Here is a 23,950-nt window from a genome sequence, read left to right on the forward strand (position 1 = left end):
ACAGAAACCTATGAGGTTTTATTGTAAATATCACAAAAAAAATATGCAGTCCGACAGAACAATAACCGAAAAATAGGCCAGGCAGAATTTCCTTGTATATATACTACATTATTCTTTCAAGCACTGTGCCGCCCATGTCACACTTACTTTTAATCCAGAAAATGTATAAAACTTGATAGTATGAATTTAAAGTGGCTCTTTAAATTCATACTATCAAGTTTTGTACATTTTCTGGATTAAAAGGAGATTTTAAAGATAAGAATATTTACACTGAATGCACCATCCTTCATACTTCAGAGGCTGCTTCAGAAAAGTCTCTATCCTGGAAACAAATATGATTACACACAGTAGAAGTACTGTAGCATCCAAAATATTTAGAAGGGGATTCACTAGAGAATTACAAATGTGCCTAATGAAAAACCTGAGAATGTTCTTTTTACACAATATGAATATTCCCGCAGACAGAAATGTGATATTCTATGCAGTATGTAACAGATTAATCTCTATCCGTCTGTGTTTTTTTTTTTACAAATAAAAGACAAAATAATCTTGATAGCTGTGATTATTTATTGGATTTTTATTTTCTAGGAATGAAAATTTTGGAATGAATTAAGAAATAATCAGCAGTCGCCCTCCTCCTATTTGTTTGGCTTAACACTTTATTCCCTGGGGAGCATGCGATATATTATACATTAATGCAAATAGACTTATGTACTTTATAAAAGCAAAACAAATATAAAAATATATGTGTATCATGCAATTTTGCCATACATCTTTCCCAGCTGCGCATTTATCATCCAACAGTATCAATTAAGCAAAGTTTAGGCTATAATATGGTGTAGTAAATTTAATTTATATAGTATACTAGCAAAAAAAAAAACTGCTTTGCACGGGTATATTTCATCTATTTAATTTGACCGCCCCTTTAACAGTGACTTTAACAGTGACCACCCCTTTAACAGTGACTTTCACAGTGACCATACCTATAACAGTGACTTTTACAATGACTGCTCCTTTAACAGTGACTTTCACAGTGAATGCCCCTTTAACAGTGACCACCACTTTAACAGTGACTTTAACAGTGACCACCCCTTTAACAGTGACTTTCACAGTGACCATACCTTTAACAGTGACTTTTACAATGACTGCTCTTTTAACAGTGACTTTCACAGTGACCGCCCCTTTAACAGGGACCTTCATAGCACCCGCCCCTTTAATAACAGTGACCTTTCAAGCCGGCATTGTTCTTAGAATAAAGGATATATGATTTTAGATATAGATCCGGCCATCTAATTAAATATTAAATATAGCAGCTGAGTGGTAAAGCAGGCTGGGGGGATCGCGCGCCCACTCAGCCACCCTGAAATGGGAACATCAGAAGTTGCAGGATGGGGGGGTGAAGTATTATACCTACTGTAAGGGCTTACACTCTCAGGTAGGGCAGCGATGACAGATTCTCTTGCAGACCACAGGGCTAAAGTCCAACTGTTGCTTTATTTATCACACTCCGGCAATACAGGCAACCCCAGTTATAATTCACTGGGTAAGGTGAAGGTCCAGCACCACAAAACATAAACCAAACGAAAATAAACACCTGTCCGTCTGGGCTCTGGCTAATACAGTAAAGTTCCTAACTCACCTATTGAACACTGTTCACACAGAGAATTTGGCTTCTCTAGCCAGCAGGGCAGCCAGCTTCCCAGACTTTCTCCAGGCATTACTCTCCCCAGACTGACAGCCTGGACTCTGCGTTATTTCCCCTTGATGATCCCAACTGGCTTCAGCTGGGATCCCTCAGTCTAGGGAAAAACCTGTCCCAGAATGGTGTGGACTGGGGAGGTGCCTCTACCAATCCTACCTTCTCCCAGTCCAATAGAATCCAGCCCATAAACTTAACAAAACTGTCTCAGCAACCTACATATTGCTGAGACCATTTAAACTTCTGGATTTTATTTACCTCACCCAGTTGAGGAATCTGGGTGGGATATACACCCCTTCCAGGACTTTACCATACACTTTTCTGTTCACCTTACCACACTACATATACACTTTATAATGTTACATTTGTGGAGGAAGGTTGCAGAGAAGGATCGGGCATAGTGTAATGTACTGTCATTATGTACTTTAGGTTAACACTGCCATCTACTAGCCTTGTTGTGTACTGCTGTTAGAATTGTTATTTCATTCGAAATGAAAGAGGAGAAGTCACGATTCGTTAATATGCAATGTGAAACCTGTGTTTGCAAGCGCTACTACATCTGTATGCATTGTAAACGCACACAATAGCTCTCCTCCTGTGGAATTAAACGTTCTGACTAACCTGTGGGTAACTACCCTGTAAGTCACCATCTGACCTATGAAAGAGCCTTGAAACGTGACTTTGGATATCAGGCAAGCCAAAATCTCCTGCAAAATAGCACTGTTTCAGAGATCCTGTTCCCCTTCAGTATAAAGCAGGCTACTGATTGGCCAGGTGATAGGCCTTTGATGTAGCTCTGCTCTGTTGATGAGCACAAGAACCCCAAAACAGTTGATTCCAACCAGAAAGTCATTAGTCAATTTGTTAACTTTAAAAAAAAAAAAATGTTATTATTCCCAATTTAGCTAAAAAAAAAAAGACTGAGAAGGTCCTGCAGCAGTGAAATTATTTAAAATGACCCTCTGGTTCATTAAAGGAGTTATTCATGTAAATATAATGATGACCTATCCCCAGGATAGGTCATCATTATCACATCGTCAGGGGTCCGAGTTTCCGCACCTTTGCTGACCAGTTTAATCAGGGAGCCGCTGTGCTCACTGGAGCTTTGGTGAGCAAATCTGTCTCCCGGCATCTTTCCAAGCACCGCTAAGTACATTGTACAGCGTCTTTTCTTGGCATTGCAGCTCAGCCCTATTCACATCAATCTGGCTGAGCTGCAATTAGGCTGATGTTACAGATCACATGGCCTCTTCTAGCAGCTGATCAGCAGGGGTTTACCTGCGGACCCCTGACGATCTTATATTGATGACCTATCCTGAGGATAGGTCATCAATATCAAATTACCAGACAACCCCTTTTGGATGACAGAAGAGGAGCTTGAGAAATAGCAGGATCTGCAACTAAAAAGATGAAAAGGAGAGCACCACGTAAGTATTCTTTTTGTTACCCAGTTCATGTGATTTTGTTTTCTTAAAATGGAGGGTTACTTTTATTACTTTTTTACTGTACAGTATCAAACATATTAAACATATATACTCCTTAGTTAACAGAAGTGAAAAATGAATAGGAATCTGGTAACCTGCTGTCTGACAACCCAAGACCCATCTATCCTGAAAGCCATGGATTATATATATTACCTGGCAACTTGGGATCCTATCATTACATCCCCATCTTTCATAGACCGGCTACTATACGGCCTGTAAGATATAAAAGAATTTGGTTAATGCTGCTTGCATGTCATCATGAGTATTCACAAAATATTGTTTTACCCTTCAAAAATGCCAATTTCTGTGGTATTTAACAATAAAATCTGACAAAAAGAAAATATGCATTAACAGTTTCTTCAGACTCAGAAATTAATTTTCACTGCCAATCAAATGTACCCAATAAATGGCACTCTGTGGCCTTCTGCTGCAAGTATTGAAAAGTGGGTGTGAATCTGAGACTGGGATTTCTAAGCTTTGATTGTCACCATATTTACAGTAATGTTTTCAGGACTTAGGGCAGCTTCTTAAAGGGAACCCGTCACTAGAGTTTTTGAGGATCTTCATTGTGGGTTGTATTGCAAAGGGTGAATTCCGGGGCAAATCCGCAACTAACACATGCAGATTTTGCTGCAGATTCATTATAGAATGGCAGTGAAATCCATTCTGCTTGGAAAATATGTATCAAAAATTTTCCATGGCTGAAACCATCAGTTTTTGTGACCAAAGCCAGAAATAGATCCAGCAATGAAGTATAAGTCTGTCCTTTATTTTTCTCATTCATTTGGAATCTATTCCTGGCTTTAGCTAAAAAAAAACTGCAGCAAAAACTGCTGTGTCTTAAACAACCCTTAACCCCTTTAATCCAGGAGGATTTTTTGTTGAGCGTTTTTTACTCTAGACCTTCCATAACTATAACTTTTTTTTTCATTCACATATTTGGGCTTGGTTTTTGAAGGACAAGTCGTACATTCTAATGATACCATTTACTGTTGCATACTATGTAGTGGGAAGCTGAAAATATTCCAAATAGGGTGAATTGGGAAAATAAAAATGCTTTATGGGTTTCATTTTTTACAGAATTACCTGAGTGGTAAGCTAACCTGTTCCTTTAATTCTCCAGGTCAATACAATTACTGCGATACCACATTTGTATAGCCTTTCTTGTGTTTTAATCTCAAAAAAAAAAAGAACGAATTTTAGTCGAAAAAACAATATATATTTTTTTTGCATTAACATATTCTAACCCCCGCAACTTTCCTTTTATGTCTATGGAGCTGTTTGGGGGCTCATTTTCTGCTGAATGATCTGTACTTTCCAATTATGTCATTGAGTTGTGTAGGACTTTTTGATCACTTTTTATTACATTTTTTTGGGGAGGTGAATCAATGAAAACAACAAATTGGCCATTTTAAGTTTTTTTTATATGTATTTAAATAGTACATGTGTTTTCATACTGATGACTATGATGTTTATTTTTTATATTGTTCGTTTATTTATATTTTACTTTTGGGGAAAGGTGGTTGATTTGAATATTTTTTTTAACTTTATTTTGTCATCCTAGATGACTATAGCCTGCAATCATTATATTACCATTTGTATTTTGCAATGGATTTTTATCCATTACAGAATTCAGTATACTGTATTACAAGGCAATGCTGCCGGCATTGGAATATACCAGTACAGGCTCAGGCCTACTACTACTATGGAATACCTTCCCCAATCTCAACCAGGGGAAGATGTCCTGGGCCGGAAGCATTGGGCTTCGGTTTTAGTGCTCTCAGATGCTGTGTTCACGTTTTACCATGGCGTCTGAGAGTTAAATTTCTCCATCAGCATTATCACTGAATGCAGACATTAGCCTGTTGAAAATAGCAGGCACCCGGTGGCTATGGGGCCTGCTGTGCTCAAAAATGGGGGCCATCTTTAAAACACCCACGTCTGCTGTATATTTATTGTGCTGTGAGAGAAGGGAGTTAAAGTGGTTATCCCACAATTTTAGAGTTAGTCACATACAGCACGTGATTAAAACATCTTTTATATTGGGACATAAATATGTTATGTGAACGGATATTTCATTTCTAAGCACTACCCAGCGGTTCAGCCACCCCCCCCCCCTTCCCCGTACTAAATAAGCCTATGAGTTCAGATGTGGATAAGTATATGCAATCTTTAGGAGTGGGGTGATGCCTGCTGCGGGGCAGCCTGTCCCATAATCTACATTGTCTTCTCTGCTTGTCAGAGGGAAAGAACTTCATTTTCTTTTCCTCTGCTTGTGAGTAGAGATGCTGAACATGCACAATGACATTCTCCTCTTCTGACAAGCAGGAAAGGCTTAAAGGGGTCGTCCAGCATTAGATAAACATGGCTGCTTTCTTCCAAAAACAGCGCCACCCCTGTCTATAGGTTGTGTCTGGTATACAGCATACCTCCGTAGGAGTAAATGGGGCAGATCTGCATGACTGCACAAACCTGTGGACAGCGGTGGTGCTGTTTTTGGAAGACAGCAGCTATGTTTTTCTAATCATGGACAACCCCTTTAATCTCAGGGATCCTTCCACACCAAAGATGAAGAGACAGAGCACAGAAACAGCTCATGTATGTCCATCTCTGAACATGTAGAAAAGAGGGTGTACTATCGGGCTGAACTGCTAGGTGGCGCTATTATATGTCTTAAATGTAATCTCTAAATATACATCACTACAAAAGATGCTCAGAATTATGGGGGATATTTATCAAAAGTGTTGTCAAGGAAATCTGGCTTAGTTGTCCATAGCAACCAATCAGATTCTACCTTTCATTTTCCAAAGGAGCTCTGAAAAATGAAAGGTGGAATCTGATTGGTTGCTATGGGCCAGGGACATCCGCACATTTGCATCATATCGTGCAGGATGTTTTTATCTTAGTTTTTTCTGTGATTTTTTTGTCTATGTAGTATCTGCTTGAGGGAGTGGCACCTTCAAGTGTGAATGCGCACCTATTATCTTGGGAGTAGCATTCCTCTGCACTTTTGCCCCCCTCCCCTATCCAATAGAGCGCCTTAATTAGGTGGTACATATGGCTGTGCTTGCTCCTCCTCCCATTGGTTGCTTGATGCACATGGAGGTTACTAGGAGCAGCACACCATATGTGCGGCGTCTGCGCTCCTGAACATAGAAGCCCAACGGCTTAGGTAGGTTTAGCGTAGGACCCGCCTGACCTGAGACCACCTTGGCGTTCGGTAGGCGGGCTTAGATGTGTTTTGATCAAAATATATTGACTAAGTGTCTCAGATATTATCATATCAGAGTGAGGACTTTGTCCATATATAGTGCTTGCATCTACTTTACTAAGTGCATTATTATCTTATTTCTGTGGTTTTCTTCAATAATATGGCCAGGGACATCCGCACATTTGTATCATATCGTGCAGGATGTTTTTATCTTAGTTTTTTCTGTGATTTTTTTGTCTATGTAGTATTTGCTTGAGGGAGTGACACCTTCAAGTGTGAATGCGCACCTATTATCTTTGGAGTAGCATTCCTCTGCACTTTTGCCCCCCTCCCCTATCCAATAGAGCGCCTTAATTAGGTGGTACATATGGCTGTGCTTGCTCCTCCTCCCATTGGTTGCTTGATGCACATGGAGGTTACTAGGAGCAGCACACCATATGTGCGGCGTCTGCGCTCCTGAACATAGAAGCCCAACGGCTTAGGTAGGTTTAGCGTAGGACCCGCCTGACCTGAGACCACCTTGGCGTTCGGTAGGCGGGCTTAGATGTGTTTTGATTAAAATATATTGACTAAGTGTCTCAGATATTATCATATCAGAGTGAGGACTTTGTCCATATATAGTGCTTGCATCTACTTTACTAAGTGCATTATTATCTTATTTCTGTGGTTTTCTTCAATAATATGGCCAGGGACATCCGCACATTTGTAGCATATCGTGCAGGATGTTTTTATCTTAGTTTTTTCTGTCATTTTTTTGGTTGCTATGGGCAACTAAGCCAGTTCTACTTCACACCAGTTTTTTTAAATCTCCCACACTGAGTTTTTTTTTTTGCTAAACATAAAATTATTGAGCTAACCCATTTAAAATGTAGCCTGTAGCATGAGTCTGCCTCTTCCACTATTGACTTTGAAGGGAAAAACATTATTTAACAACCACATGATCATGGTTTTACATGAGGTATTGCAACATGGTTTTCCATAAAAGCAGTACTAGGAATATTTTCCTTGGACTGCCCATGTAGAAAAAACTGCAGTAGCAAAACCGTAAAGAATAAGATATATTAACATCTGGTACTGGCCATTGTTCCTTTAATGATTTCTGCCATACTTAGTGCTGTTTTTCTGCATTTTTGTGATTTTTTTCACAACATTATTTATTTTTATTTATATTTTTAGTTTTTTGTTGTTTTGGCTTCTTTCTTTTCAAAAATGCTTAAGCTCTGGTGTTTTCATCCCATTCTCTATAGGGGAAAAATGCTATTGGTAAGACACATTGGGGAGACATTTATTACGACCAACATTTTAGACGCCAATGTTAATAAAGGCCTAAACTGGCGGTGCATCTGGCGAGATTAAGAAGAGGCGCCGGCCTCTCCATACCTTCGGCAGATCCTCCGACAGTTAAAAATGTAACACAGCTTTTGAATTGTCTTACATTTAGACCTTTTTCTACCCCTAAAACAGGCGTAGAAAATTGTAAATGAGATAAGCCTAACGGCCCATCCCCTTCCCAATCCAAAATTTTAGACCTGGCCTGAGAAGGGAGAAGTCGCAGATTGCAGCGCCACTAACCGTGGCGCTGCAATCTGCACCTGAAATACACCTAATTTAGGCATATTTCAGATTGATAAATGACCCCCATTGTGTGCATAAAAAACACCAGAGAAACCACCACATAAAACAACAAAACAAGAGGGGAAAAATGATTATTGCTGACATTTTCATGTATGTAGAGAAGCCTATATATATACACTCACCTAAAGAATTATTAAGAACACCATACTAATACGGTGTTGGACCCCCTTTTGCCTTCAGAACTGCCTTAATTCTACGTGGCATTGATTCAACAAGGTGCTGATAGCATTCTTTAGAAATGTTGGCCCATATTGATAGGATAGCATCTTGCAGTTGATGGAGATTTGAGGGATGCACATCCAAGGCACGAAGCTCCCGTTCCACCACATGCCAAAGATGCTCTATTGGGTTGAGATCTGGTGACTGTGGGGGCCATTTTAGTACAGTGAACTCATTGTCATGTTCAAGAAACCGATTTGAAATGATTCGAGCTTTGTGACATGGTGGATTATCCTGCTGGAAGTAGCCATCAGAGGATGGGTACATGGTGGTCATGAAGGGATGGACATGGTCAGAAACAATGCTCAGGTAGCCTGTGGCATTTAAACGATGGCCAATTGGCACTAAGGGGCCTAAAGTGTGCCCAGAAAACATCCCCCACACCATTAAACCACCACCACACCCTGCACAGTGGTAACAAGGCATGATGGATACATGTTCTCATTCTGTTTACGCCAAATTCAGACTCTACCATTTGAATGTCTCAACAGAAATTGAGACTCATCAGATCAGGCAACATTTTTCCAGTCTTCAACAGTCCAATTTTGGTGAGCTTGTGCAAATTGTAGCCTCTTTTTCCTATTTTTAGTAGAGATGAGTGGTACCCGATGGGGTCTTCTGCTGTTGTAGCCCATCCACCTCAAGGTTGTGCGTGTTGTGGCTTCACAAATGCTTTGCTGCATACCTCGGTTGTAACGAGTGGTTATTTCAGTCAACGTTGCTCTTCTATCAGCTTGAATCAGTCGGCCCATTCTCCTCTGACCTCTAGCATTAACAAGGCATTTTCGCCCACAGGACTGCCGCATACTGGATGTTTTTCCCTTTTCACACCATTCTTTGTAAACCCTAGAAATGGTTGTGCGTGAAAATCCCAGTAACTGAGCAGATTGTGAAATACTCAGACCGGCCCGTCTGGCACCAACATCCATGCCACGCTCAAAATTGCTTAAATCACCTTTCTTTCCCATTCTGACATTCAGTTTGGCGTTCAGGAGATTGTCTTGACCAGGACCACAACCCTACATGCATTGAAGCAACTGCCATGTGATTGGTTGACTAGATAATCGCATCAATGAGAAATAGAACAGGTGTTCCTAATAATTCTTTAGGTGAGTGTATGTTCACATTCATAATATTTGTTCTGGGATGTTGTGCCATTTTAGCGGCTTCGCACCTAGTACTCTACTCAGAGTTTAGTTGTACACCAACAACCCACAAATGACAAAATTGGAATCAAATTGACCAACAAAGTATAACTTAGGGCTCATGCACACAAACGTATCTTCTTTCTGTGTCCGTTGCGGTTTTTTTGTGGACTGTATACGGAACCATTTATTTCAATTGGTCTGCAAAAAAACGGCAGTTACTCTGTGTGCATTGCATTTCTGAATGTCCGTATTTCCATTCTGCAAAAAAATAGAACATGTTCTATTATTGAAAATATGGAAAATTTCAGCCCGCACAACCCCTAGCAGGTGCAAATTGCTATGGCGAAATGGAAATATAAATGTAAAAACACAAAAATGCAATCGCACACTGCAACCAGCACTCTGCACACTGCAACCAGCACTCTGCCATTACGCTTTGGCCAAAATGTACACCAATGCCTTATTCAACATCCAGCATAAAGGCAAGGCAGAGTGCTGGTTGCAGTGTGCGATTGCATGTTCTATTATTGTCCGCATTACGGACAAGTATGGAACTGTTCTTTTAGGGGACAGCTGTTCCGTTCCACAAAATACGGAATGCACACGGACATCATCCGTATTTTTTAAGGATCAGTTTTTTGTGGACTGCAAAATACATACGGTCGTGTGCATGAGGCCTTACTATAATTATTATTAAACTTATTTACCTCATATATGGGTCCACACTTAAAAAGACTGATTCCAGCAAAATTTCTGAAAATATATACATGTAAATAAAAATGTTATTATGAATTCAGGTGGAAAATAGATCCAGTAAAAAAATAAAATAGGTACCTCCCCTCCCCAACCCCATCGTGGCCTTTCTGATGGTGCCTAAGTCTCCACTGTCATCTATTCCCTGCTGAGATCCTCACACAGCAGGAAATGGCTGGGAATGTCGCTCAGCCAATCACTGGGTGAGGCACATTACTGCTGCAACCAGTGATTGGGTGAGCAACATTCCCGCTATGTCAGCAAAAAGCTGCACACATTGTGGACCCAGGCACCATCTGAATGGCAGCAGTGGGGTATGAATCTTTTTTTTAAACCATTAGCATCCTACTGAAATTTTATTTTTCTATGGCTGCAAAAACCTTTTAAAAAGGTAAAATTCTGTCCACATACAGCCACCAGAAGCTTTGGAGCTGACTGTACACTGTGTATATATTGGCCCAGATTTATTAAGGTGTGTACACCTAAAACCTGTCTAAGGCTCCTTTCACACCTGCGTTCAGGTGTCTGCTCGTGAGCTCCGTTTGAAGGGGCTCACAAGCAGCCACTGAACGCAGCCGTCTGGCCCTAATGCATTCTCAGTGGAGGCGGATCCACTGAGAATGCATCCGTCTGCCAGCGCTCAGCCTCCGCTCCGCTCAGTGAGCGGACACCTGAACGCTGCAAGCAGCATTCGGGTGTCCGCCTGGCCGTGCGGAGGCGAGCGGATCCGTTCCGACTTATAATGGAAGTCAATGGGGACAGATCCGCTTGAAGATGACACCATATGGCTCAATCTTCAAGCGGATCCGTCCCCCATTGACTTTCAATGTAAAGTCTGGACGGATCAGTCTGACTAACTTTCACACTTAAAATTTTTTCTAAGTTATAATGCAGACGGATCCGTTCTGAACGGATGCAAACGTCTGCATTATAGGAGCGGATCCGTCTGATGAAACATCAGACGGACCCGCTCCGAACGCTAGTGTGAAAGTAGCCTAAAATGGGGTGCAAGTTGGGCAACTAGGGTTTTTACACTTTTTCTGACTTACTCGTCAAGGGATTGGGGCTTAGTACAAAGAAGTCCTGTATTAATGTAAGCCAACCAATAGTAATTATAGTCAGTGAAAATTGTCTATCCCTGCACCAGATTTATCATCCAGCCTGAGCCTCTGCGGTACGTCTGGTGCAGGTCTAGACAGGCTCTCTAAGATTACACCATTTACAGGATTAGTAAATCTAGGCATTGACTTCAATAATAAAACACTATATACTTTAGTTTAGACTGGGTTCACAAAAAACATATATGTTAACAGATGGCATACAGAAAGTATACATTACCATATACAGTTTTACTGGACTCTGCAGAATAGAAAAGCATGGTATGCTATACTTTTGTATCTTTTTATCCCCCCCAAAGTATAAGTTAAACAGATGGCAAAAACATGATGTGAACCCACCCTTGAAAGATGAGCGAATGTCTTGAAATTCGTTTCATGTTCAATTCAGCAAATTTTTTAAACAATTTGATTCGGACCCAAATCAATTCTTGTGTGGCAGTATGGGCAATGGAAGGGGCAGTAGGGGGATTAGCAGCAGGGAGTAGTAGCTGTGGCAGTAGCAGCAGCCATACCACACATAACATGATAGTAGGCAGGCAGACAGAGACAGTGACATGATGGTGGCAGCCGTCATACAGTATGGAACATGATGGTAGGCAGGCAGACAGCGGCAGTGACATGATGGTGGCAGCAGTCATACAGTATGGAACATGATGGTAGGCAGGCAGACCACGGCAGTGGCAATATAGCAGCAGCAACCATGTAGTACAGAACATAATGATAGACAGGCAGACAGCAGCAGGGGCATGATGGGGCACCTTCAGATCTATTCATTGGCCTCAGCCAGAGGAATGTGAAAATCTTCATGGATCCATTCCCTGTTCATTTTGACAAAAGTGATGTTTTGTACCCTGGCGAAGGACAATTTTGTCTGTTTAGGTATGACAGCACCACATGCCGCAATGAAAATTCTCTGATATGACATAGAGAGAGCATACTGGGCCAGTTCAGACCACTGCTTCAATCTTCCTGCCCAGAAGTCCGTGGGGTCAGTGAACATTGTACATGGACGCCCAGAAAGACCAGAGTCCAGGTAGGGCTGAACCCGTGTGTTGAGGCAGTACATCTCTATTTGCTGATTTGAGTCAGCCTGGCATGGTACATGAAAAAAATGCTCCACTGTACTAGCTACTGCAACTTCTGCTGCTTGTGGTAGCGAAGACGGGAGAAGGTGCCGGGGCGGACATACCGGCTGTGCAGCCGGTTCAGCTGCACAGGGGCCCAGCGTGGGAGGGGGCCCTCCACAGGACGCACAGACAGCTGATTCTAATGGTGAAGCAGAGAGCTCCCAGCTTCAACATTCATAACTCCATCCAGCATGTAGAAGGGGCCCCCATGGCAATCTGCGGCTCACTGTCTTGAGTCTGAGGACGTGCTGTGCCGTCCACAGCTCTGAACAGCAAGGCCTGGGCAGCCCGTCCTGAGCTGAATCTGTGATCGCCCTGCCTCCTGTGGCAGGCCTGTGCTGAGCCACTTCACACATGGTGTCGGTAGCTCCGCCCCTTCTAGTGATGATGGTAGCTCCTCCCCTGTCTAGTGATGACAGTAGCTCCGCCCCTGTCTAGTTATGGAGGTAGCTCCGCCCCCATCAAGTGATGGTGGTAGCCCCCATCGGTAGCTTCACCCACATCTGGTCCTCTCCTAGCTTTTCAGCACCTCAGAGTTGGTGCTTAATGTGTGAGGCCTGCAGCAAACCAGCAACTCAGGTTCAAGTGAGTAAGGACTGGAGGTGGCCCCTGTGCCAACTGTCCCTGTCAGACACTGAACTTGACACTTGGTATGTTATTTTTTTTACTCCACCAATCACTCCTGTCCCCCTCTGGCCCTCCTGTGACTGGCCCTGGCCCACACTCATGTATTTTGCGGTCCATGGATCGGCAAGCTATGTATGTGGTCCATGTGCCATCCGCATATTTTTGCAGACCTATTGACTTAAATGGGTCTGCAGTCCGTATTTTGTAGAGAAGTATAGGACGTGTCACATTTTCTGTTTTGTGCAGAACGGACATACGGATATGGAAAGCATATAGAAGTAATTTGCTTTCTGCATCCGTATGTCTGTTCCCCAAAGGATAGAAAATGTGACATGTCCTATACTGGTCCCCAACATGCAGGCTAGTTAATGGGTCTGCAAAAAAAAAGGTAGATGGCTCATGGACGTCATCCGTAATTTGCAGATCAGAAAATGCATATGGTTCGTGTCGTGTAAATTGGTTAAAAGTGTTGCTTAGATACTCAGGGGGTCATTTATTAAGACCAGCGTTTTAGACCCCGATCTTAATAACCCCTATATCTGGCGGTGCTTCCGCCGAAGTTATGGAGAGGCGCCGGCCTCTCCATAACCCTTGGTGGATCCTCCGCCATTTCTACATGTTCGAGTTCTAGATGTAGATCATTTTCTACCCCTAAACCAGGCGTAGAAAATGGTGAATGAGACGGGCCTGTCGGCCCCTCCCCTTCCCCGTCTACTTATTTAGACATGGCGTGAGCGGGGCAAAGTCGCAGATTGCGGCGACTGCACCGGAAATATAGGCGTTTTTCGGGATAATAAATGACCCCCTCAGGTTCTTCTGATCAGACACGGAGAAAGAGCAAAAACATTTCCGACACCCAACACTTATCAAATCAGAAGGGTCCGATACTTGCTGAGAGTCGCATGGTTGCTTTGTCTGGTGTCAGCAAATGGCATGCAGCGGTGTCCCTCCACGTGTGATGTCAGATTAAATCCTCTTTCAATAGCGAATTTTCCTACTGGATGTGATGTGTGCAGCAAATGCATATCATTCAGACTGAATTCAGACCCATTCATTTCAATGGGTCTGTGTGAGGGGGCACATATCAGGGCATAGTACTGTGAGGGGCACATATCTGGCATAACTACTGTGACACGGCACAATGTGTATATTACTACTGTGTGCTGGCACAAAGGGGCAATAATTACTGTGTGAGGGCATTAATATGGACCACAGGATCTGAACGGTCTCCACCATCTTTGATGCCCTTGATCACCCCTTCCTCCCCCTGAAGGATCGGGAGGAGCTGACAATCTGGTGTGCCTTCTGCTGTCACACGTCACTATGTATTAATATTTGCCTATGGCCTATGTTTATTTCTGTATGTCTGTGTGGTTGCAGGGGGCTAGGGGAAAGGGGAGGGGGCCCAGGCCCTCTGCTTTCTGTTTCCACCCCTGGGGGGGCACATATCTAGATATAAGTACTGTGAAGGGGGCACATATCTGGTCATAGCTACTGTGAAGGGCCACATATCTGGGCATAACTATTGTGAGGGGGCACATAGCTGGATATAAGTACTGTGAGGGGCACATATCTGGGCATAGCTACTATGAAGGGGCACATATCTTGTCATAACTACTGTGAGGGACACATATCTGGTCATAACTACTGTGAGGGGCACATATCTGGATATAAGTACTGAGGGGCACATATCTGGGCATAGCTACTGTGAAGTGGCATATATCTTGTCAAAACTACTGTGAGGGGCACATATCTGGCATAGCTACTGTGAAGGGGCACATATCTGGATATAGCTACTGTAAGGGGACATATCTGGGCATAGCTACTGTGAAGGGGCACATATCTGGATATAACTACTGTGAGGAGCACATATCTGGATATAACTACTGTGAAGGGGCACATATCTGGATATAACTACTGTGAAGGGGCACATATCTGGGCATAAGTGCTGTGAAGGGGGCATAGTTTGGGCGTTACTACTATGTGCTGGCCTTGGGAGGAGATAAAGGGCATGGCCTAGTATGAAAAAAATATATAAACATATTGACCCATATTATCAAGATTTTTTTTATTTTGCACGTATATATTTATATCTGTATGGGTGTTGTTTTTTTTGGGGGGGCCCAGGTACATACTTTGCACAGGGGTCCTCTGCTGTCTGTGTCCGCCCCTGAGTTTCTGCATCAGGCTGTAACACTAAACAAGTGGCACGGTTTTCCAACACCACTGACGCTCCATGTGTTGGCCATCTTGCCAACATTAGCGCCCTGGCTGCGCCTCTCCTTCTGCATTCCACCTTGCTAACGTCCCCCAGCGAGTTTGTGAAAAATTCCCACTCTGACATTTTCCCTCCACCACTGCGTGATACCTGCCTGCTGCTGCTTTCATGAACCCATGCACTGCTAGTGTGTTCCTCACAGGTAGTCCCCTGAATAGCAGACGGTGTACTCCTCCTGCATTTGGCAGCAGAGTTGACCCTTTTAGAATCTGGGAGAACTGTGGCCCACTACTACTATTGGATGGATGGTTGACATTGCTAATACTGCTACTACCTACATTCTGACTCTGGGAGGCCGAGGCCTAGGTCTTTCGTTTTGCACTCTTCCATTTATTTTAGTATGAGGCCTATACATAAAAAAGCTACAAGTTCCCTATTAATGAAAAATCATAGGTTTGGTACAAGCAGATTATTAAATGGTAGTAGTAAAATTGCAAGTGGGTTTTCTGTCATTGAAACAGAGGCAAATTAAATGTCCCTCCCCTTCTACAAACACACTGTTAAATGTATTTGAGCTATGCTAAAATGTGAATGAAACCGATGGTCTGATGTAGTAATGAGTCCACTAAGGCTAGTTTCACACTTGCGGCAGGACGGATCCGACAGGCTGTTCACCATGTCGGATTCGTCCTGAGGCTATTTCGCCGTGCCCGCAGACCGCCGCTCCGTCCCCATTGACTATAATGGGGACGGGGGCGGAGCTCCAGCGCAGCACGGCGGTGCACGGAGAAAGCCGCTGGACTAAAAAGTCTGACATGCAGTAATTTTAGTCCGGCAGCCTTTCTCCGTGCACCGCCGTGCTGCGCTGGAGCTCCGCCCCCGTCCCCATTATAGTCAATGGGGACAGAGCGGCGGTCCGGCGGCACGGCGAAATAGCCTCAGGACGAATCCGACATGGTGAACAGCCTGTCGGATCCGTCCTGCCGCAAGTGTGAAAGTAGCCTAACAAAGAAATAACAATGCAGTATTTGCAGTGAAATGTCTTTCAAATATGCATTCAATAACATGGGTAAAACATGGCGTTATTGCCGTAAAATGCTTTAGCTATAATGTAACGCATTTAATAGCATGGATATAACGCACAGGCACTGAACAATGTACAATTACTACATAATAGCTTTTGCAGTAGAATGCTATTGCGGTGTTGTCCTGGCAACATAGAAAATTCAGGTTCTGAAAAAAGGCCAGGGGGGGGTTTTGTAATGCAGAACTGACAGCCTAAACTGTTGCAACAGCACGCTGCTGTATTTTTCCAGTGTGACCAGCCCTTTACTCCCTCAAAGCTTTCCCTAAAATGTACATACATTATCTCTCTCTCCTTATAGTATTTCTATCACAGTACATTAGTGGCTTGTGTTTCTAACCATTCTTACAGACACACACTCCTTCTAGGTCACAGAATGATTCTTCTATCTCAGCATAAGAATCTGCCTGCCTGCTGCCCCCTGATTGGCTGATTAGACTGTCTTTCCACCTCTAAGTCAATCAGGGCAAGCCTCCCCCCCCACTTCCTTCCAGTTTCATGGGATCCTCAGTCTTCTTCCTCCCTTGTGGTTCTAACTGCCCATATTAACAGTACAATGGCACAGTTTTATACAATTTGTCCGAAGAGAATCCCAAAAGCTTCGGATTAGTTTGGCAGAAGACTTTTTGTGAAATTCGTAACAAATGTGATTTGTTTAGTATTGATTCACTCATCTCTACATTAGTTGACAGATGGTAGACTTTAGCCCATATTCTGGAAAATGTATGAGAAGCATAAGTTATATTATAAGTGTGTTTTATCCTAGTAACAATATTAATGAATATAGTGTTTCAAGGTTCTGAGAAGTGAAACAGGTGTTTGAAACAGGGTTCAATTACCTCCCTCTTGCAGTGGTGGCAGCTCTTTTTCTATAAGTTTGAAGTCCTCAGGTTTTGGTGCACCAACAAAGTGCTTCACCATTGTCCATGACTTAGACACAACCATTTCTGTTAACCTGTAAAACAGGGGGAAAAAATACATTCAATGGAAATGTTTGTGGGTTTGAAGGTTATGAGAAGTGAAACAGGATCACATCTCCGGGTACTGTATGCTAAGATAGCCAAATTCCTTCTCAACCACACTGTAAAGAGCATAGCCATTACCAAGAACGTCTGAGTGGAGCTTTCACAATGGACACAAAGGAGTTAACATAGATCAAGTTATTTAAGTTGTAATGCCATCCAAATGAGTTCTAGATGTTGTATTTTCCAGCATTTTTATATGAAAAAGGAAATACTAAATGAGTTGCCCATGTTATTAAAAAATAGTGCCCTGACTTGCCACAAAGTAGAAGAACATACTGTATATACTCACCTATTTCACATGTCCCAGCACCACATTCTGATCCTTGTTGTCATACAGCCATGACATCATCTTCTAAACTGCAGCAATAACACGCCGCAGTGCAGAGGATGAAATAAGTGATTATAGTACGCCAGACCTCAGGGTACTACAATATTGTATATAGTTGTGTTGTTATATTGTTATGCATTTTTGTTATATATATGGTCATTACTGCTAGTAAGTATATGGATGGCAATGGTTGGCAAGGAACATGTATAACCAGCCTCTTCCTACCCTCCTGGTAGGAGTGGGCTGGTCCTGCTTCCTGCCAAAAGAAGGAATTCCTGTGTAACCACAGAAGAGAGAGGAAGCGCACTACTGAGCTCCTGCTCCTAAGAAGGATTCTCCATAGAGATAAGCAATACAAGTCTTCAAGTAAAACCTTGAGAAGTCAGACATCTAATACATCCATCAAAGACTCTTCTGTATGGTGAAGGACTATGGCTAAGACACCCATCACCCTGAATATTAATAGGCCAGTACAATACTAGTGCTAAACTGCAGCCATCCAACCTGCCTCTGTATTCTTTTCTAGCTCTTGGAATTCACTGCTATTGAATTGAAGATCGATGTTGCACTTAGTATAAAAGACTTTACGTTTACTTCTGGCCTCATTTTTCAAAACTACATTTCCACTGCACCGATCCCCATTGTAATGGAAGCTATAATTTGGTGACAACAGTGGCGTAAATGCTTCATAAATGCCTTTCACTCTGTCAGTTTGACTGTGGGGTTACCTGCAACCTTATGACATACAAAGACTTAAAGAGAACCTGTCACCGGGATTTTGTGTATAGAGCTGAGGACATGGGTTGCTAGATGGCCGCTAGCACATCCGCAATACCCAGTCCCCATAGCTCTGTGTGCTTTTATAGTGTAAAATAAAAAAAAGATTTAATACATATGCAAATAAACCTGAGATGAGTCCTGTCCCTGAGGTGAGTAAAGGACAGGACTCATCTCAGGTTAATTTGCATATGTATCAAATCGGATTTTTTACACAATAAAAGCACACAGAGCTATGAGGACTGGGTATTGTGGATGTGCTAGCGTCCATCTAGCAATTCATGTCCTTTAAAGGGAACCTGTCATGTGGATATTTGATTATAATCTAACTAATTATATACAATCATTAACTACTAAAAAGTGCCTTAGATGTATTCACTTACTGGTGTGACAGATGGTTACCTCATAATATACACACAAAGATGCTGCATGCTAATGAGCTGATTCGAGTCCAACGTGATGTCATTGAGTCCAGCGTATATTTAATTAACAGCTATAGCCACTCCCCTGCCCACCTGCTGCTGATTCATATGGAAAATAACTGTCAATCAGCAGCAGGTGGGCGGGGAGAGTCAGGAGCTCATGAATATTCAGGACTCATCATTATCAGCTGGAGCTTTTCAATACAAGATGTTGGCAGATTGACTGGATCAATTAAAGAAAGTGACCCAGCATTTTGCTAATAGAATCAGTCACTTATTTATGTTGCCCTTAGTTAGGACACCATAAAACTGGTGACAGGTTCCCTTTAAAGAGGACCTTTCACTAGTTTAAAAACTAAAAACTAATATATATCAGTGGGCAGAGCGGCGCCCAGGAGTCCCCCTGCACTTACTAGTATGTCTGCGCTCCGTTCGCCCGGTATAGGCTCCGGTGTCTGCAGCTTCCTCTGTTGTACTGGGCGGAGTTTTTGTATTAGGCGTGTCCCTTGCTGCAGCGCTGGCCAATCGCAGCACACAGCTCATAGTCTGGGAGTCCCAGGCTAAGTGCTGATATAGTTAGTTTTTAGTTTTTAAACTAGTGAAAGGTCCTCTTTAAGTTTAAAAAAAAACGTTTGTACAGGAAAAGTCAACAGTGCAGACGAGAAATGTCAAATTAAAATTCTATAATGATACATATATGATACCTCTAGGTCAATGTAATCTAAATTGGACATACAATGATAAAGTGTATCTACTGCAATTCCAAGTGAAAGAAAAACACAAGCCACTTCTGCAGATACATGTCAGAAAATGGGTCCGCTTACTCTGAATGTAGAACATATTAATACATGATCAGCAAAAAACTATAATCCCACACTTATGACACCATCAAAAGTAAACATAGAGACACTTACAAAGACTGGTGTGTCTACCTGAGAGTGCAACCTAGAAATAGATAAAGCAATACTTCATGTACAACACAACCATCAAAGCAGAGTTAAGTCTCATTTACACGTCCGTGTTTATGCTCACATCCGTGAGCAGGTGGCCAGTGATGCATCCGTGAAGCTGTCCGTGAAGGATCCATGTTGGGTCCGTGTGTCCGTTTTTTGTTGTCCGTATTGCATCCGTGTTTCACTGACACCAAATAATTTTCAAAGCATCTCTTCTTAATGATCTGTGAAATATGGATGCAACACGGATGGCATCCGTGTTGCATCCGTGGTTTTCACAGACTCATAGATTATAATGGACGTGATAGATCCGTGAACATGGACAAAATAGAGCATGCATCCGTGCTAAAAACATTGACCCACGAACCGTGCTAAAATACTGATGTCTGAATACACAAATTAAAATGAATGGGGATGTGTGCTGTCTGTGGAGAAAACGTACAGCACACGTCCGTGAAAGGTGAAAATAGAAAGATTAGATAAGCTGGAAGTAATAAAAAGGTCATAGAACCTTCAGCATGGATAAGTAGCATGGTTGCTGTTAAGAATCAAGACAAGCTATGAATATGCATCAAACCCAGACTTAAGGCGTAACAGAGTTTAAAAAAAAAAAAAAAAAGGTGCATAATGGCTGTGCTTCATCAAAACAATCATAACTATGAAGAAATAAGTATTGCTTAGGCTTCCCTAATATCTTTCTCAGCCACGTTATTCCCTGCTTCATGTGCACAGCTAGATGCATTTCTCTTAGAAGCAGTGGGCGTCTCCCTACTTTGGAAGTCTGCCAGTACTATACTGGCAGTGACTTCCTTTATCTTACTACTAACTAGCTTCATCTAGGTAGCCTACAGAGGCATGTGTGTGTGTGTGTGTGGGGAGGGGGGGGGGGGTGGTGGTCATGGAGAACACACTTACAGACCAGACACACGGGCTGCTCATCTGCTCTTGAAAAGCTGTGTACATGCAGTTCTTTTTTCAGACTCAGGATCTCGGCTAGCTCTGACATGCCCCCATTTACTATGAACAAAATTGTGTGAAAAAACAGTGACTCTTTAAATATAGCACTGAAACACTCACATTATCCAATGCACAACACAGAAGAAATTCTGCCAAGCTTAACAAAAGTAAATGTATTCCCTGTCTTGGATGCCAAGGATGGCTTCTGGCAAGTATCACTGGACACTAACCCTAAGTTCAGACCTGAGCGTTTTACAGCACGTTCCTACGCGCTGTAAAACGCTCAACAAGGAGAAACCAATGATTCCCTATGGGAATGGTTCTCACCTGGGCGTTTTACAGCGCGTACGATCGTGCTGTAAAACGCCCGACGCTCAAACAAGTTCTTGAGCTTTTTTTGGGGCGTTTGTCACGCGTTCCCGCACATAGATATTCGGGAACGCGCGACAATGTGTGCACGCCTGTCTCTGTATGCGCGATTGTAAACGCCCGTACAATCGCGCATACAGAGCGCTCGTTTCAGAATGCTCAGGTCTGAACCCCCTGTTAATCAGTTATCCCAGTACATTCAGGGCTCTCTTGGGCATTATTGATGGCTACACATGCCTTTTCGGATTGTTACTGCTCCAGAAGAACTTCAACACAGGCAACATGAAGCAGTTAGAAGGCCTGTCTGTAGTAGGATTTATAGCAGATATTCTACTGCATAGCTGTGGTGACACTACAGAGAAAGACACAAAGGATCACCACATGAATTTGAATGGCGTATTAGCGACAGGACCACATTTACAATTAGGCACCCGAGGACACGTGCATAGGGGACAACCAGTGGGGGTGGGGGTGTCCAGTCTAAGTTTACACTACCTGTAAGTTGGCATAGTTTCACTCCAAAAATAAACCATAAATTTGGCTTAGTATTTTGTGCAGTATTTATTACTTTTTGTATGCTGACTTTATGTGGATTTTCTGCTTACAAAATCTACACTGTGCACAGGTAGTCTTACAGTGACTTGTATGGTTCTAGTGTGAGTAGGGAAGAGAATTTCTGACCTCATCTGTGACATTAACCTTGTTAGCAGAACACAGCTTGGCATAGCTCAGAGCGGGTATTGTTTTGCATGGCCTGGCGAAAGAGGCGCCTAATTTATTAAGAAGTGTACGCCTCTTAATAATTTATGTGCACCTAACTTCAGTGGGGTTCTTAGTAAGGATCCATTCACGCGAACGCATTTCTGGGTCTGCATCCATTTTGCAATTTTGCAGAACGGGTGCAGTCCCATTAATTTCAATGGGGCCGCAAAAGATGCAGACAGTACACCGTGTGCTGTCCACATCCGTAAGTCTGTTCCGTGGCTCCACAAAAAAGATAAAGCATGTCCTATTCTTTTCCGCAATCGCAGACAAGAATAGGCATTTCTATCATAGGGCTGGCGGAACGCACATGGCCGGTACCAGTGTTTTGTGTTTCCGCATTCTGCGGACAGCAAAACAGCAGCCTTGGGCCTTGTTCACATGTCCGTGATGACATCCATGATAAGATGGTCAGTGATTTATTCATGAAGATGTCTGTAAAGATACCCTGTTTGGTCCGTGTTCCACAGACACTGCACATCTGAAAATGTATGGCATCCAAGTTTTTCAAGGACCAATAGATTATAAAAGACATGATGGATCTGTAAACATGGACAAAATAGGGCATGCTCCCGTGCTAAAACCACGGACCAGGCTTAAACACAGATGTGTGAATACACACATTAAAATGAATAGGTGTGTGTGCTGTACATGGAGAACATGGACAGCGCACGTATGTGAATCACTGACATGTGAATAAGGCATTTCAGTAAGTGTGCATGTGTATGGTGATGTTGGGAGGGAACCCCAACGGCCTAGGGAACATTTAGCCTTCAGCTATCTAAATTGTATAGACATCAAGGGATTGGGGGGATGGGGTACAAGTACTGGATGCAATTTTTTTTTCTGTCAGTTTTTTACTGGATCAATTTTTTTTCTGTATTTTTCTGTTCAGAATAACAGCAATATAATGATGATGTGAACTCTCCCTAAGAGAAATTTTAGATTTACCAAAGCCTGACAATGTACAAGCCATTCAGAGGCTGCTAGGGTTTGTAAACGACGCTCCTCTTTAAAATTCTCACCACATTTTACCACAAATGAGAACCACCAAGCAGACTGACAGACAAAGACAGTGTCTGGGCCTAGTAATCCAGCTATGATGAGGCAAATTAAAGGTATTGGGAGTCATTTACAAAGAACGGCTTTTTATGCTGGTCCCCCGATGCGCTTGTGGAGAAAAGAGCCTCATTTAGTGTATGATAAGGCTCTAGTCCGTGCGCCTGAGGTAAAAACGACTTCATCCTCTGGCTGGAGTAGTTTTTACTCTTTCCGCCTGATTCTAGGTGTCAGGGATAGTAAATATTCTCACACAGACATACATACATACAGTCTTGCGACTATTTATGCGCCAAAAGCTGCAGTAAAAATATATATAAATTACCTCCTAAACATCCAGGGTCAATGAAGAACTAAGGCTACCTGCACACTTTGCAGATTATGCTCAGTTTTTCCTCCTGGATTTTCGTGCAGAAAACAAAATTGAATGTGATTTAACATCTGATGTACACTTTGCTTTTCTTTCTGTACAGAAATTGACCTGCCATGCGGATTTAGAAATCCTCAGCATGTCATTTGTTTGTGTGATTTTTTGTGTGGATTTCAACTTTTGCAAGTTTGAGATCTGCATAAAATCTGCAACAAAAACCAAAGTAACACAAGCAGGGCCGCCATCAGGGGGGTACAGCAAATACCCCAGTAAGGGGCCCAGACCCTGGGGGGACCCAGCCAGTTTTTTTCCCCCTCCCATTTGTCAGTGACTTGAGTTGAACTTTATTGCATCGCTAGAGGGGGGCAATTGATTATTCCTTGCTAGTGATGTCCGGTTCATGAACGAATCATTCATTTGAATCGATTCAGTTCACTGAACCGGAGGAGTCGATTCCTCTGACTGAGCTGATCCGAGTGAAACAGCTCAGTCTGACCTAGCACACAATAGCAGAGCCGCTGGCAGCAGGGAGGGGAGGGGCTCAGGAGGCGTGTAATCTGATCCTAGAGTGGAAGCTGCTTCGGCCAGCCCCTCCCCTCCCCGCC

General features: G+C 42.7%; 1 protein-coding gene across 1 annotated transcript in view; it reads right to left on the bottom strand.

Annotated features, from left to right (window-relative positions):
• LOC122932163 (prostaglandin reductase 1-like) overlaps positions 1 to 23,950 on the bottom strand; it is a 62,764-nt gene that overhangs the window by 26,595 nt on the left and 12,219 nt on the right. Inside the window, exons 2-4 of the mRNA XM_044286425.1 lie at positions 17,163 to 17,278; positions 10,104 to 10,149; positions 3,337 to 3,396 (exon numbers count right to left, since the gene is read on the bottom strand). Coding sequence (XP_044142360.1) covers positions 3,337 to 3,396; positions 10,104 to 10,149; positions 17,163 to 17,268 — 212 coding nt within the window. The 5' untranslated portion in view covers positions 17,269 to 17,278. The remainder of the gene's footprint in view (positions 1 to 3,336; positions 3,397 to 10,103; positions 10,150 to 17,162; positions 17,279 to 23,950) is intronic.

Source organism: Bufo gargarizans, chromosome 1 (assembly GCF_014858855.1).
Source record: "Bufo gargarizans isolate SCDJY-AF-19 chromosome 1, ASM1485885v1, whole genome shotgun sequence".
Classification (NCBI taxonomy): domain Eukaryota; kingdom Metazoa; phylum Chordata; class Amphibia; order Anura; family Bufonidae; genus Bufo; species Bufo gargarizans.